Source organism: Cervus canadensis, chromosome 18 (assembly GCF_019320065.1).
Source record: "Cervus canadensis isolate Bull #8, Minnesota chromosome 18, ASM1932006v1, whole genome shotgun sequence".
In the NCBI taxonomy this organism is placed as follows: domain Eukaryota; kingdom Metazoa; phylum Chordata; class Mammalia; order Artiodactyla; family Cervidae; genus Cervus; species Cervus canadensis.
Genome location: NC_057403.1, coordinates 36457667 through 36472121, shown reverse-complemented (window position 1 = coordinate 36472121; position 14455 = coordinate 36457667). Strand labels below are relative to the sequence as shown.

General features: G+C 49.7%; 1 protein-coding gene and 1 non-coding gene across 2 annotated transcripts in view; one reads left to right on the top strand and one right to left on the bottom strand.

The window, feature by feature from the left end:
• CDH3 (cadherin 3) overlaps positions 1-11923 on the top strand; it is a 43848-nt gene extending 31925 nt beyond the window's left edge. Inside the window, exons 11-16 of the mRNA XM_043435466.1 lie at positions 427-572; positions 1355-1579; positions 4742-4948; positions 7791-7921; positions 8287-8433; positions 11088-11923. Of these exons, the coding sequence (XP_043291401.1) occupies positions 427-572; positions 1355-1579; positions 4742-4948; positions 7791-7921; positions 8287-8433; positions 11088-11297 (1066 nt within the window). The 3' untranslated portion in view covers positions 11298-11923. The remainder of the gene's footprint in view (positions 1-426; positions 573-1354; positions 1580-4741; positions 4949-7790; positions 7922-8286; positions 8434-11087) is intronic.
• Positions 11924-14164: 2241 nt separating this feature from the next.
• Positions 14165-14239, bottom strand: TRNAG-UCC. Its single transcript has one exon. It is a non-coding gene; the product is annotated as a tRNA-Gly (tRNA).
• Between the last annotated feature and the right edge of the window lie 216 nt (positions 14240-14455).

Genomic DNA, 14455 nt, shown 5'->3' with positions numbered 1-14455 from the left:
TGGCTTGAGTTCAGCCAAAGACACGGGTACGTTGGATGGGTTGTTTATTATATGCAGCAGTATTTGTTCTAATTGCCATAAAGACTTAAATATTTTGACTACCACCCCTGCACAGGGCCTTCCCTTCCTACCGTCCAAACAGAGGAGGTTAAGTCCAGGGGACAGGTGTTTCCCACTCCCTCTCACATGTCCCTGCTGGCCCCCTCCCACCTTCTGCTCAGGAGCCCAACTGGGAGTGAGATGTATTTTCCACATGATCCTGCCTAGGATCCCCAAGTCCCATGAAACCCTCTGCCAGTTGACATGAGGAGACTTTGAATGATGACACTAGAACTCTGAAGGTAGTGCTCGCTTCGGCAGCACATATACTAAAATTGGAACTCTGAAGTATCCTGGGTGTGATTCTTTGCAACTTTTCTGCTCCAGTTACCACATCCTGAGAGACCCGGCAGGGTGGCTAGCGATGGACCCAGACAGTGGACAGGTCACTGCCGCGGGGGTCTTGGACCGTGAGGATGAGCAGTTTGTGAGGAACAACATCTACGAAGTCATGGTGTTGGCCACAGATGATGGTGAGAGCTCCCTTCAGCCCCTCTGTGTGGGCCCCTCTGGAGCCCAGGACACAGCACATCCCCTCTGCAGGCTGAGTGTGATGTGGGGAAGGGGTGTCAGCAATCCTATCTGGGAGGTCAAAGTGGTCTCTCGGAGGAGACTTAGAGTGCTTGGTCCTAGGGTTGGCTGGTTCCAGTTTCCCTAAGATCCAGGAGTTAGGAGTTATCCTAAAGATACCTCTCAGCCTGTTTGTGCTTCACTGAGCCCTGAGTTGGCCTCTTGGTTTCCCTTTGTGATTGACTGAAAGAGGCTGCCTTACAAGTGTTACGATTTCTGAGTGATGTCACGCCACGACAGGGTTGGGGGTAATGATGTAATGACATTTCTATTTGACACATACTGAACCAAGACCTGGAGTCAGGCGAGAGGTTACTGCAGGGCTGGGAAGCGAAACTTCCCTGAAGCTGGTCAGCAAACACAGCATCAGCCCTGAGGTGGCCAATCTTTTTCTCATGGTGATAGATTGGTAGTGGCTGTCTGGATGAAGTGGCTGTGCTGTGATCAGTTAGTAATGTCTGCTGTGGACACAAAATGAGAATGATGGTATGTTTGCCATGCATTTGCCATCACTAGTTTGATCTATAATGAAGCGAGGGCAGGGAAACTCTTGAAAGGTTACAGTTGGACAGTAAACAGGACCCTTCTGAGGTTTATTGGGTAAGTCCTGGGGGAGCTTAATATAGATTCATCAACCCAGCCAAAGGCAGATGCTGAAAAGAGATCATATGTGTGATTTGAACAGGGAGCCCTCCCACCACTGGCACAGGGACCCTCCTGCTAACACTGATGGACATCAATGACCACGGTCCAGTCCCCGAGCCCCGTCAGATCACCATCTGCAACCAAAGCCCTGTGCCCCAGGTGCTAAACATCACAGACAAGGACTTGTCCCCCCACACTGCCCCTTTCCAGGCCCAACTCGCACACGACTCGGACGTCTATTGGACAGCGGAAGTCAACGAGAAAGGTAACTGAGTGGTGGTGGCAGATGGGTGTCTTTTCCCTACCCAGATCCAGCATCTACCTTCCTGCTCCAACGTCTTGTGGGTCACAAGTTACTGGTCTCCTCAAGAATGTCAGTCAGGGGAATTCCCTGGCAGTCCAGTGGTTGGAACTCCTGGCTTCCACTGCAGGGGGCATGGGTTTGATGCCTGGTCAGGGAACAAGATCCTGCAAGCCGCACAGTCCAAAAAAACCAAAAGCGATGACAGTCAAATGCTGCTTATTAACTTAGTCTAAACCTTTGGGAATCCACAGGAATCCTTAAAGACCATTCTAGCCCAATCACCTTCCTGTACAGTTGGAAGCACTGAGGCCCAGAGAGAGCTGGGACATGCCTTTTTCACTGTGACATAATGAGAGAGTCGGGAACCCAGCATAGTAACAACTAACATTCCTGAGCATGCTTGCTATGTGCTATGTGCACTTCAGACACTTCACATAGATTCAGCTACTGAATCCTCACAACAACCCTGTAAAGCAGGTACTGTTAATCATACATATACATGTATGTGCACCCATTGGACAGATAGGGAAACCAAGGCTTACAGAAGCTTAAATATCCTGCCAGGGACATTATGACGAGAAAATAATGGCCCCAGGATTGGGATGCAGGCAGTCTGCTCTACCAGGATCCTCTGCTGTCTACCATTTATTCACCCCTGGCAATGTGCAAGAGGCTTTTTATACTTTTTCTTATTTTAAATTTCTACCATCCTCTGTTGTCAGTATTTTTATCCCTATTTACAGATGAGAATGAGGCTCAGAAAGGTTAAATGGCATGTCCAAAGGCACAGTGTGGGTAAGCAGTGGAACAGAAGTTGAAGACAGGGTCCCTGGCCCTCACGCCCCTGCTCCCAGCCATCTCCCTGTCCTTTCTCTTTCCCACCCCATAACGCTCCTCAGCCTTCAGTGGTTTTTCAGTTTTGTCACAGGACTGAAGAGGGGACTTACTGGCATCAAGTGGGCAAGGACTCAGGTGCGTGAGAACAGCGCATCCAGGCCCAAGTGCCAATAAGGCCCCCGGAGAAGCTCACCCTGGTTTGAAATGCCTCCCTCTTCCTCTTGGGGCTAGGGTCCCCCAGGAGGGGGATGGGGGACCAGTACATTCAGGTTCTTCCCTGAAGTAACCAAATGCCTGGTGCCCTCTGCTGCTGCTGCTGAGCCGGTCCAGAAAGGACTGAGGAGACCTGCCTCAGACACACACATTGTCCCGTTTTTATGATTCCTCTGATTTGGGGGTATATACCCAGCACCTTTCCTTGAGGAAACCCAAGTTGGTCTCCTATCACCTCCTTGTGGCCTGGAAGCCGTTTTCCCCTCCCTGACTATTTGGTTTACAGAGCATAGCCTCTGAAGTCAGAATACCTTGGGTCAAGATCCAGCCCCTCCGTTTACCAGCTTGTACTTGTGGGCAAGTTACTGAACCTCGCCGTTCCGCAGTTTTCCCCACCTGTGGGATGGTGCCAGTAATGTAGCTCTGCACAGCCACTGTGAAGACTAAGTACATGACAGGCGCTTCTTCTGGTGCATCAGGGCTCAGTCCATGCCAGTGGCCGTCTTCACCAACAGGCACAATCCGGCTCTGCCAAGAGTGAGCGTTACCTCAAAGCCCAGTGGTGCCAATACCTGACACTACCACTGGTTCTTGGTTTTGACTTAGTCGTTCTGTCTGTCTGTGTTCTATTGTCAGAGGAGTTAATCCCAACTCTACACTCACGTGAACTGGGGCTGCTTACTTGACCTCCCTAAGCTTCAGTGTCTGTATTTGTAAAATGAGGAGTAACAGAACCTTTCTCTTAAAGTTGAGGTGAAGATCAGAGTTGGGCTTGACACATAGTGTCAGTTGAGTCCCCACTGCCGCCACCAGCACCATCATCAGCTGACCAGTCAGCTCTCCAGCCTGAGAACAGGAAGGCAGGAGGGATATTCTGGTGAAATGCCCCACATTGGCCTCTCCACTCGGTGGACCACACATCCAGCGTGCAAAACTCTCTCTGTCTGCCACTGCTGAGTGGGAACGGGGTGAATTCTCCCTCTGGCCTTTCAGCTAAGAGGGGCCCAGTGACTGTGCAGAGCCTGTGAACTGAAAGTGGCTTGAGGTCAGTGCTGAGATAGGCCAGCAAGCCTGAGGGCAGGCGGGCTAGAAACGTGGGGTTGTTTTTGAACGTCCCAATGATGCGTGGGGTTGGGGGACACTATTGGCATTGGGTGATGAGGACTTGAGTGCTCGGGAATAGTTCCACCCAAGCTACTAGTGCCCTCTTTGAGAAACTTGGGTCTAAACCGAAGGCCTTTCTTCAGAGAGGCCTCTGACCTTATACTTCCCACCCACAAACGTAGCCCCCCTCCCCACTCCACGATGGCCAAGCAGCCTCCGCAGAGCGGCTCCCACTGTGCAGGCTGCCCCAGAGCTTGGCTTCGGCTCTGTGGCTGCCTGCCGCCTGCCCCAGGCCTTCCAAGGCCAGCTAGCGGTGCCCAGCACAGCCTCGCTGCCAGCACCTCTGAGCTTGTGTGTACTCACTAATGCTCCCGGCATCAGTTACCTCACCAGCTCATATGCATTTGGATTTCTTGATAACTGATGCTCGCTCAGAATTATCCAAGTTTCAGATATATTGAAATTCTATCATAGAGTTGAGGTATAAACATTATACATACAATTGAAAGAGCAAAATGCTGCCATAACAAATGGTAATAAATTTTCAGGTAGAAAAAAAGGTGGCCAGTTAATATAAATATTAAAGGATTGTGCTAGCTGTCTCTTAGGAAGAACAGTGTTTGTTTGCTTGTTTGTTTTGAAGCAAAGAACAATCTGGCAGCTAGTGATGCTGAGAAATTATTGGCCCCACATGCCATGAATTTTTAAAAATGTCATATTTAGAAATACTGTGATTATTGATTTTTTAAAATAGAATGATGACTTTATTCTTCTATCCAAATAATCCTTCCCTCAGTGGGGAATTTGGCTTGGACCAAGTGTCCGTTTGTAACGCTCGGCGTAAGTGCGCTTTGAAGACGTTGCTCCCCGTGGCCCAGATGCAGTCTGCCTCCTCAAACCTCCATCGTGCTGGGCTTGGGTCCCGCCATTCGTGGCCTCCCGAGGTGAATAATTGTCTATCTGCTCCAGGAGATGCAGTAGCCTTGTCCCTGAAGAAGTTCCTGAAGCAAGACACATACAGTGTGCACCTTTCCCTGTCTGACCACGGCAACAAGGAGCAGCTGACGGTGATCAGTGCCACCGTGTGCGACTGCCACGGCCACGTGAAGACCTGCCCGGAACCCTGGAAGTGGGGCTTCCTCCTCCCCATCCTGGGTGCTGCCCTGGCTCTGCTGCGTGAGTGCCGGCACGCTTCCCCTCTGAGGTTGGGGTAGTTAGAAACCTGAGTCCACCCCAAACTTAGAGACTCGGGCCGCCGACATTGCCCATCTGTTCCTTGTCCTCTTAATTCTGGAAGTGTCGTTTAATAGATGTTTGTGGGGCCTCTGGGAGGTGCCAGGCTTTGGGGATACATTGGGGAGCAGACTTGGCCCTGCTGTCGCATCGTCTGGTGGCTACAGTGGTGGTTCTGAAGGTGTAGTCTCCAGACCAAGAGCATCAGCATCACCAGGAATTGGTTAGGCCAACTCCCTGGCTCACCCCTGACCTACCAAGTCAGAAACTTAGGGGTAAGACCTGGTAATCTGTGTTTTTACAAGCCCTGCAGTGGATTCTAATGCATGTTTCAGCTTGAGAGACACTGGTCTAGTGAGCAGAAGTGTTTAGTTGGAAACTAATTTCTTTGCTCTCATGGTAGAACCTATCACATTTACTTTTTTCACTCTCTGAATTGTCCTTACACAGAAAACACCCATTCACTCACGCATGAATGCAATAAGCACAAGCTTTAATTAATCATCGTACTTGCACTGAGCACTGTGATAGGTGCTGAGAGTGCAACATTTATGAGGCAGGGTGCTCAGGGCCGGTGCGCTGGGATGACCCTGAGGGATGGGATGGGGAGGGAGGTGGGAGCGGGGTTCAGGATGGGGAACACATGTCCACCCATGGCTGATTCATGTGAATGTTTGGCAAAAACCACCACAATATTCTAAAGTAATTAGCCTCCAGTTAATAAAAAAAAAAAACAGACCAGCCCCTGCCTTCATGGAGCTTACTTTCCAGTGCAGAGAGCAGATAGCAAATAAGCCACCAGAGAAATAGGTGTTGCTATGGATTAAAAGAAAGTGAGGGGAGGAGGAGATCTGGCATTTTATGTAGGATCGGCAAGAACAGGCTTACTGAGAAGGGGGCATGTGAGTAAAGACCTGAATGAGTTGAGGAAGCAGATCATGCAGCTATCCAGGGAACACGCAGTGCAAAGGTCCTGAGCTGGCTCTGTGCTTTGTGTGGAAACAGCAATGACTGTGGTGGGAAAAGCAAGAGGGAGAAGAGAGGTGATGGCTGTGGCGGAGCATTGCGTTGGGCATTGTGGGTTATTGTAAGGACTCTTGGTGAAATGGGAAGTCATCAGGTTTGTAGCAGAGGAGCAATATGATCTGACTTGAGTTTTGCAGGATTCCTCCTAAACAGACTGTAGAGGGCCGCTACTACCATAATCTGGGGGTGTGGGGGGAGTTGTGGTTCAGATCCAGGGTGGCAGTAGAAGTGGTGAGAGCTGGTTATATTTCAAGGTAGAATCAATTCAGGTTCAGATGAGGAAAAGAGCCATCTATGACTTCAAGGCCTGAACAAGTAGAAACACGGAGTTTCCATTAACCAGTTTGGGAAGGACCATGGGAAAAGTCCAAATGGAGGTAACAGTAGGCAGCTGAACACAGGCTTTGGGTGCAGGTAGGCAGTCCAGGTTGCCTCCTGCCTTTCCTTAAGCCAGTGGGGAGGAAAGGGGAGGGAAAGGTCACAGTCTGACCCACACAGGGTGTGCATCCTGAGAACCCAGGGACTCACAAAGATGACTCCATCAGTTTTGTCTGGCTAGAGAGGACAATGGTTCCCTCAGCAGGTGAATAAGGGGGATAAAGGTGAGCAGTGGCTGTATCCTCCTCCATTAAGTAGCCGCAGAGAGGGCCAGGGCTGCCCTCCTCATGTGGAATTAACTGGGGGTAGTCACAGCAGTTAGGGGCAGCAGCTGGGCACTAATCAGCCAGTCCCCACTGTGTCCAAATAGACCTCCAGCCTTTTAGATCATATCACTGAAACTCATTCCCTATCTTAAAATTCCAAAATAGTGTTTGCACCTAAGTTCAGATTACTGCACCACATCAAAGTTGCATTGTCTTGCTTTTAACTTAAAGTCTCTGGCTATTATGGGACACCTCATGACTGAAAAGTCATATTGAAAAGTAACATCTGGAAATTCCTTGGCAGTCCAGTGGTCAGGACTGGGTGCATTTACTGCTGTGGGCCCAGGTTCAATCCCTGGTCAGGGAACTAAGATCCCGTAAGCCAGGGGCCCCCAAACTCCAGGATCAAATGCCTGATGATCTGAGGTGCAGCTGATCATAATAATAGAAATAAAGTGCACAATAAATGTAATGCCCTTGAAGCATCCTGAAACCATCCCCCACCTCCGTCTGTGGAAGATTTATCTTCCACAAAGAGGAAAGTAGCGCTAACTGATGCCAAAAAGGTTGCGGAATGCTGCTGAAAGCCATATGGTGCAGCCAAAAACAAAAAAATAACATCTACTTGGAGATTCCCATCCCCACAAAGGAGGATTTCCATAAGGACCAGTACATCAATATGGGAAGACTAACAGTAAAATGATACAGAATTACAGGTGAGGAAATGAAGTCAGAATACCAGTAGGAGGAAGTGGTTTTAAGCTGAGAGCAGAAAGGTGGGAGCCATATGTATGCGTGGAGAGTGTTCCTGGTGAGAAAAGAGCCAGGATGAAGGTTCTGAAGTGGGAGACTGCTGAGTATATTCAAGCAACCCCGAGGAGGCCAATATGACCAGACCTGGGCAGAGAGGGAGGGTTGGAGACAGGTCGGGCTAGTCCTGTAGCCTTGATGAGGAGGCGAGGGTTTTCCTAGGTGCACAGGGGCCACTGAAGTGTGTGAAGCTCTGGCGACTGAGTGGAGAGATCAAAAATTAGATGGGACTTCAAGAGTTTGGGGGTGCTGGCCAGCCATGTGGTTGTTTGGGGGTGAATATTCACACTCCCCAACTCTTGCAGTCCTCCTGCTGGTGCTCCTGTTCTTGGTGAGAAAGAAGCGGAAGATCAAGGAGCCCCTTCTCCTCCCAGAAGATGACACCCGTGACAACGTCTTCTACTACGGCGAAGAGGGGGGTGGTGAGGAGGACCAGGTAGGGCACTGGGGGGCCCTCCTGGGGTCGGGAGGTGGTGCCCCCACGGCCCCTGGCAGGGATGGTTGGGTCAACCAACTGACCACGTTAGTTGCGTCGCCCAGACCCTGGCCTGAAGCGTCAGTCTTCTGAGAGGGTGCCTCATCCACTGCTCTTCTCTCTGGCCCCAGCCAGCCCAACTTTGAGCCTGTGCTTAATCTGAGAGGAGGGAATGTGGGATCTAAGGCTTTCAGAGATCTCTGACATTGTCTTCTAAGACCTACACTTGAACCCAAACATCCAAGGGGCACAGAAGAGGGGTGAAATGTAAATGGGGGGGTGGGAGGGTTCTTCTCCATCCCATGTCCTCCTTCACTTTCCTGAAGGACTATGACATCACCCAACTCCACCGGGGTCTGGAGGCCCGTCCTGAGGTGGTTCTCCGCAATGATGTGGCACCATCCTTCATCCCCACACCCCTGTACCGTCCTCGGCCAGCCAACCCAGATGAAATCGGCAACTTCATCATCGAGGTGAGGCGTGGTGAGGTGAGGGTGCCCAGCCCAGGGCAGTCTTTCGTTCAAGCACCAGCAGCATGAGAGAAAGAGCATGGGCTTGGAGTCTTAGCTCTGGGTTCAAATCCTGGGTGGGTCACCAACAAGCTAGCAGTGTGACTGACCTCTGGCATATATAGCAACTTCTGGGCCCCCTGTTTCCTCCTCCATTAAACCCAAAGTTTCGAAGTGGTTAAAGAATAGGTTAGGAATTCTTTCTTTTCTTTTAATTTGTTGATGTTTATCATCTTCCCTGGTGGCTCATGTGGTAAAGAATCTGCCTGCATTGCTAGAGACCCAAGTTCGATCCCTGGGTTGGGAAGATCCTCTGGTGGAGGAAATGGCAACTCACTCCAGTATTCTTGCCTGGAGGATTCCATGAACAGGGGAACCTAGCAGGCTACAGTCCATGGAGTCACAAAGAGTCAGACATGACTGAGTGACTAACACTTTCACTTTCATTTATCATTGAACAAAGGTAAGAGAGGACTGGATCTGGCACAGATGAGCAATTTGATCAATAAAAACCAATGAGGAAGAGCAGGCTCTGTTGCAGTCTAGATGAACTCGGAGTCAAGGCTCTTCTTGACTTTTCCAGGTGATCTCTGGTTTGACAGAACTTTTGATTAGGAATTATTTCTTTATTCAACACATATAGTGGTTGTTAGGAGAAGACTCGGGAGCCCGACTCCCTGGGTTTGAATTTGTAAAGATCTCAGGTGATTCCAGCGTGGAGTGAAGTGGAGGGCCTCTGGGATAGGTTGGTTTAAGGACTGGATGAGTAAGCACCTTGAGCAGTGCTGGCTCAGGGGATCTCCTGGAGAACTTCAAACGCTGAAGCCTCTGACCACCCCCAACCCCACCCCCCACCCTCCCGGACTGTGATTTAATTGATCTGCATGTGGGCCAGGCTTCAGAATTTTTTTTTAAAAAATTCCCAGGTAATTCCCCTTGGCTATCTGTTTTACATATGGTAATATAAGTTTCCATGTTACTCTCTCAGGAAACTGAAACAGGGCCTCTGTATCAACCTAGAGGGGTGGGATGGGGAGGGAGATGGGAGGGAGGTTCAAAAGGGAGGGGATATATGTATACCTATGGCTGACTCATGTTGAGGTTTGGCAGAAAACAACAAAATTCTGTAAAGCAATTATCCTTTAATTAAAAAATAAATTAATTTTAAAAAAAAGATTCCCAGGTAATTTAAGTTTGGAAACCACTGGCCTGGCACCTATCCTATATTAGGTAATGACAGCTCTTGCTGCTAAGTGTCCCCCATATTCTCAATTCTGGGCACATACTTGATTTATCTAAGGAATTTTTAAAAATATCAGTGCCTTGGACCCAGATATTCAGGTTTTTTTTTTTTTTAGGCCTGATTTTTTTTTTTTTTTTTTTGGCATGTCTGCACATCATGGCAGTATCTTAGTTCCCCAACCAGGATGGGATGGAACCTGTGCACCCTGAAGTGGAATCGCAGAGTCCTAGCCACTGGGTCACCAGGGAATTCATAAGCTCTGATGTTTCTTTAGTTCCCCAAGAAATAAAATAGACAGCCAGGGTTGTGAGAATCACAGCCTAGGTACATAGGAGATAAACCATGTGAGGCTAGCAGTCAGTAAAAGGAGGTTTTTAATAAGAGGGAGGGAAGGAGGAGGGAGCAGGAGAGGAAGGAGGGAAGGATGGATGGATTTGGGGGGGTGGGGGAAGCAGCAGTAGGCGCAGGGCTCAGTGGGTGGTCAGGATACCTTTCTTTGGCCTGAACCCTGCTTACCTTTCTTGCTTTCTCGAACTAGCCTGGTGGTGAGACTCTGTTCTTTAGCCTTAAGCACATCTGAGAATCCTGTACAGAAACAAAAGCATCTGGGGGAAGTTGCTCAGAGCATCGTTGCCTTGGAGCCAAAGGCCAGGAGATCTTCTCTCCAGTTGAATGAAGACAGTTTTCAGAATATTTGTGTTGGACAGTTTGCAAATAACTGTCTCACTTAATGCCTGGTCACGTCAACTCTGCCGAGGAGGAATTCTGTTATGTTCCCCTGTAACTCTAATATGCACTTTTATACTAACATACATTCATTTCTTCCTCTGAAACTATATGAAGTCTCCCCATTTTTGAGATGGGGGGCTTCCGAGGTGGCACTGCAGGAGACATAAGAGACGTGAGTTCGATCCTTGAGTCGGGCAGATCGCCTGGAGAAGGGCATGGCAACCCACTCCAGTATTCTTGCCTGGAGAATCCCATGGACAGAGGAGCCTGGCAGGCTACAGTCCATGGGGTCGCAAAGAGTCGGACACGACTGAAGCGACTTAGCGCGCATTTTTGAGATGAGGGAAACAAAGGCATGGAGACCTGAAGAGGCTTGCCCAGGTCTACACACTCGTGTGTGAAGTCTGCCTTCAGAGCCCCCACCCTGAACCGCTGGCCTGTGGCGCTGAGCACTCGCTCTCCGCTGGTCCCTGTGCTGAGGATTTATGTGCATTTCATGTTTGACCTTCAAACCTTACGGGAGGGGAGACGGGGCTTTGCAGATGAAGAAATGCAGGCTCAGCCGGATGAGCTCCCTTTCCTGAGCTCGCGCAGCTGCCCAGTGTCTGGTTCCGCAGCTCCTAACACCCTGCTCTCCATCCCCCAGAACCTGAAGGCGGCCAACACAGACCCCACGGCCCCGCCCTATGACTCCCTGTTGGTGTTCGACTATGAGGGCAGTGGCTCGGATGCCGCCTCTCTGAGCTCACTCACCTCCTCGGCCTCTGACCAGGACCAAGACTACGACTATCTGAACGAGTGGGGCAGCCGCTTCAAGAAGCTGGCGGACATGTACGGCGGGGGCCAGGATGACTAGGACTCCCTAAACACCGGGCCACAGCAGCGTCTCCAAGGGGTCTTTGTCCCCACCTCGGCCAAGGACTTTGCAGCTTGTTGAGAAGTGGCCTTAGCAACTTGGAGGGAAGAGGCCTCGAAGCTGACCTCAAAGGGGCAAGTCTCTATGCCTTTCAGAATGGAGGAACGTGGGCAGTTTGATTTCAACAGTGAGCACCTCTTAGGCTAGGCCAGGGCTGCCCAATTTCTGGGAGTCTCCCTGCTGCCATAAAATGCTCAGCCCTGTGTCCTGGGCCTTGACCGACTCTGACTCCCCCATAATGGCTTTTGCTCTGGAATGGACCCTTTTCCTTAGTAAGAGGCCTCTTACCACAATCTGCATTTTTTTTTAATGCTATTTTCAAAAAGTGAGAGGCAGGTCCTCAACCACCCCCGGAGCCCTCCAGAAGCCCAGGCATGCCCTCACGCATTTCTCTCTGGTCTTTGGGCCCCCAGGCCTCCTGTTTGATTGGATAACTGCGTTTTTATACTGAGCGTGTCTAGGTGGCCCTTTATTTTTTATTTTCCCTATCGAGTGCTGTAGATGAAGAGTGATGACAATCCTGTAAATGTACTAGAACTTTTTTATTAAAGGAACTTTTTCCCAGAGGTGGCAGGGGAGTGAAGTTTTTTTAATAGTTTTGTTGACGTATAATTCACATGCCATATTCACTCGTGTAAAGTGTACAATTCATTGGTTTTCTAGAATTTGCAGAGTTGTGTGGAGTTGTGCTTTTATCCCTGTGGGCTTCACCCCAGCTTCCTCCTGATAGTAGTGGAAGCTCAGGATTTGTTTACAGACCCGGAGGAGGCAGACGTCAGCTCGCCTACCTACAGATGAGAGCTGCTGTCCCTGTGTGAGAACCATTAACTTCCTTCCTCCTGACTGAGCCGCACCACAGATGCAGTACTGGGAGGTTTCCTCTTTTCTGGACCAGCAGATTTCCTCTTTGTGCTGTGGGCTCTATGTCGAAAGGCAGGATGTTTGCGGGGGGTGGGTGGGGATAGGGTCCAGCACTACTACTTCCTAGCAAGTTGCTTAACGTCTACCTGCCTCAGGTTTCTCATGTGTAAAATGGGGAGTTCCTGTGGAGATGAAGTGAGTTCACATCCCACACATAGCAGGTGCTATCCGTGTTCATTGATAACAGCCACTGTTTAGTCAACACTTTTTAGACCCAGACAGCACTTAACTTCCAATTATTTCCTTTCAACAAATCCTCACAATCACCCTCTGAGGGAATCTTCCTCATTTTAAGAATGGTCTCGTTTTATTTTTTGTTAATTGACACCTGATTGACACCAGAATCAAGCCAGAAGATTAGAGAACTCACCCAGGATGTCAATGAAGTTAGAACATTCCTGACAAAACAGGGCACAGATGGCAGGAATAAGGATGAAGAGGCACCAGGAATTCCATGTGTGCCCTTGTTAAAGCAAAGTTTTAAATTTATCTTTACAATGAACTAGAAGAAAAGAATCTGAAGTGAAGCCGAGAAGATCACTGAAGTGGAAATAGATGTCTCCTTCCTGCGAAAGAATGACTGATTCTGTAAAGAAATGGTACTCCAGGGGGCCGTCCCTAGACCAGCAGCCTCAGCACCACTGCCGAACCAGAAACTACTAGCAAGCGGGACCCTGCAGTCTCATCTGACAAGCCTTTCAGATGATTCTGATGCCCACACAATTTAAGATTGAGACTCTGAAAAGTCTTAAAGATTGAAGGCAAGAGGAGAATGGGATGACAGAGGGTGAGATGGTTGGATGGCATCACCGATTCGATGGACATGAGTTTGAGCAAGCTCCGGGAGTTGGTGAAGGACAAGGAAGCCTGGCGTGCTGCAGTCCATGGGGTCACAGAGTCAGACACCACTGAGCGACTGAACTGACTCTGAAGGGTGAGGCTGTGGGTGTCCTGAAGCCTCAGACCCTGGATGGGGAAGTTTAAAGGGAACAAAGTCTGATAAAAAAGTGTCTCACCCACCCTAGGTCCACAGCGCCTCAGCCCACGCTCCTGGCTGCCTCCTGTCTCTCCCTGGAGCTGCAGCCTCTGGCTCCCTCAACCTCAGCGTCCCCTCCACCAGGGCCCTGCAGCTCTTGCTGATAAGGTTGTATGGGAAGGATTAGGTGTCTCAACCAGCAAACACCTGCTGCCCGTTATCTTAAACTCCTCTCTGAGAAGCCTGAATAAAGCCTGTATCTTCACTGAGACTAATAATAAAACCAAGCAGCCACTGTCCAGGCTGCCCTTCCTCCTCTGAGATTTTTTTTTGGGGGGCGGGGGTGGGGAGTGGAGGAGCAAAAGCAACCTTTCCTAGCCAAGCCTGCTCTCTGCAGTGGATCTGGATTCCCTTGGCAGTGGAACTGCCCTGCAGCCTCTGAGTGATCTGGAAAGAAGGATCCTGGGCTCTGTGATGGGGATGGATGTTATGTCATCCTCTCACTTGGGACCTGTGTCTCTTCTGCAGAATGAACTCTGGTCTTTAGGACCTGTAATACGTCAGAATATTTGCAGCTAGTGACTCGCCAGGGCCAACCACTCTGAGTGAGTGCTAACTGTAGATAACCAGTGTGGCCAGTCATACCAGCGGGGACTACCTGAATGTTGGCCTTTGTGCACTCTGAACGTTAATCCTTCACATTTTGATGTCCAACAGTTGAGCATGAATCCTTCCATCCTTTACTCCCCCCGCCCTCCAATGCACTACATGCACAATGTGCATTGTGTCTTTTCTAACAGGTTGTGCAATGATACGTTGCCTTATTGTCTCCAACACATCTAGGTTGGATCAGTTAGCATGGTGTTTTTTGTTTTTTTTTTTTAGCACCATGCAGCATGTGAGATCTTAGTTCCCTAGCCAGGGGTTGAACCTGGGCCCCCTGCAGTGGAAGCACAGAGTCTTAACCACTGGACACCACCAGGGAAGTCTCATGTTAGCCTGGATTTATGGATAGGGAGGCCTGGCTTGCTGCAGTCCGTGGGGTTGCGAAGAGTCAGACATGACTGTGTGACTGAACTGAACTGAATGAGTCTCACCGCCACCCATGGCCACTAGTGATTCTAGTTTTTTGCCCGTAACAGTATTAAAATAAATTCCCTGGAGCATCCATCTCTACAGATGCCTCAACGCCAGTCCTCCA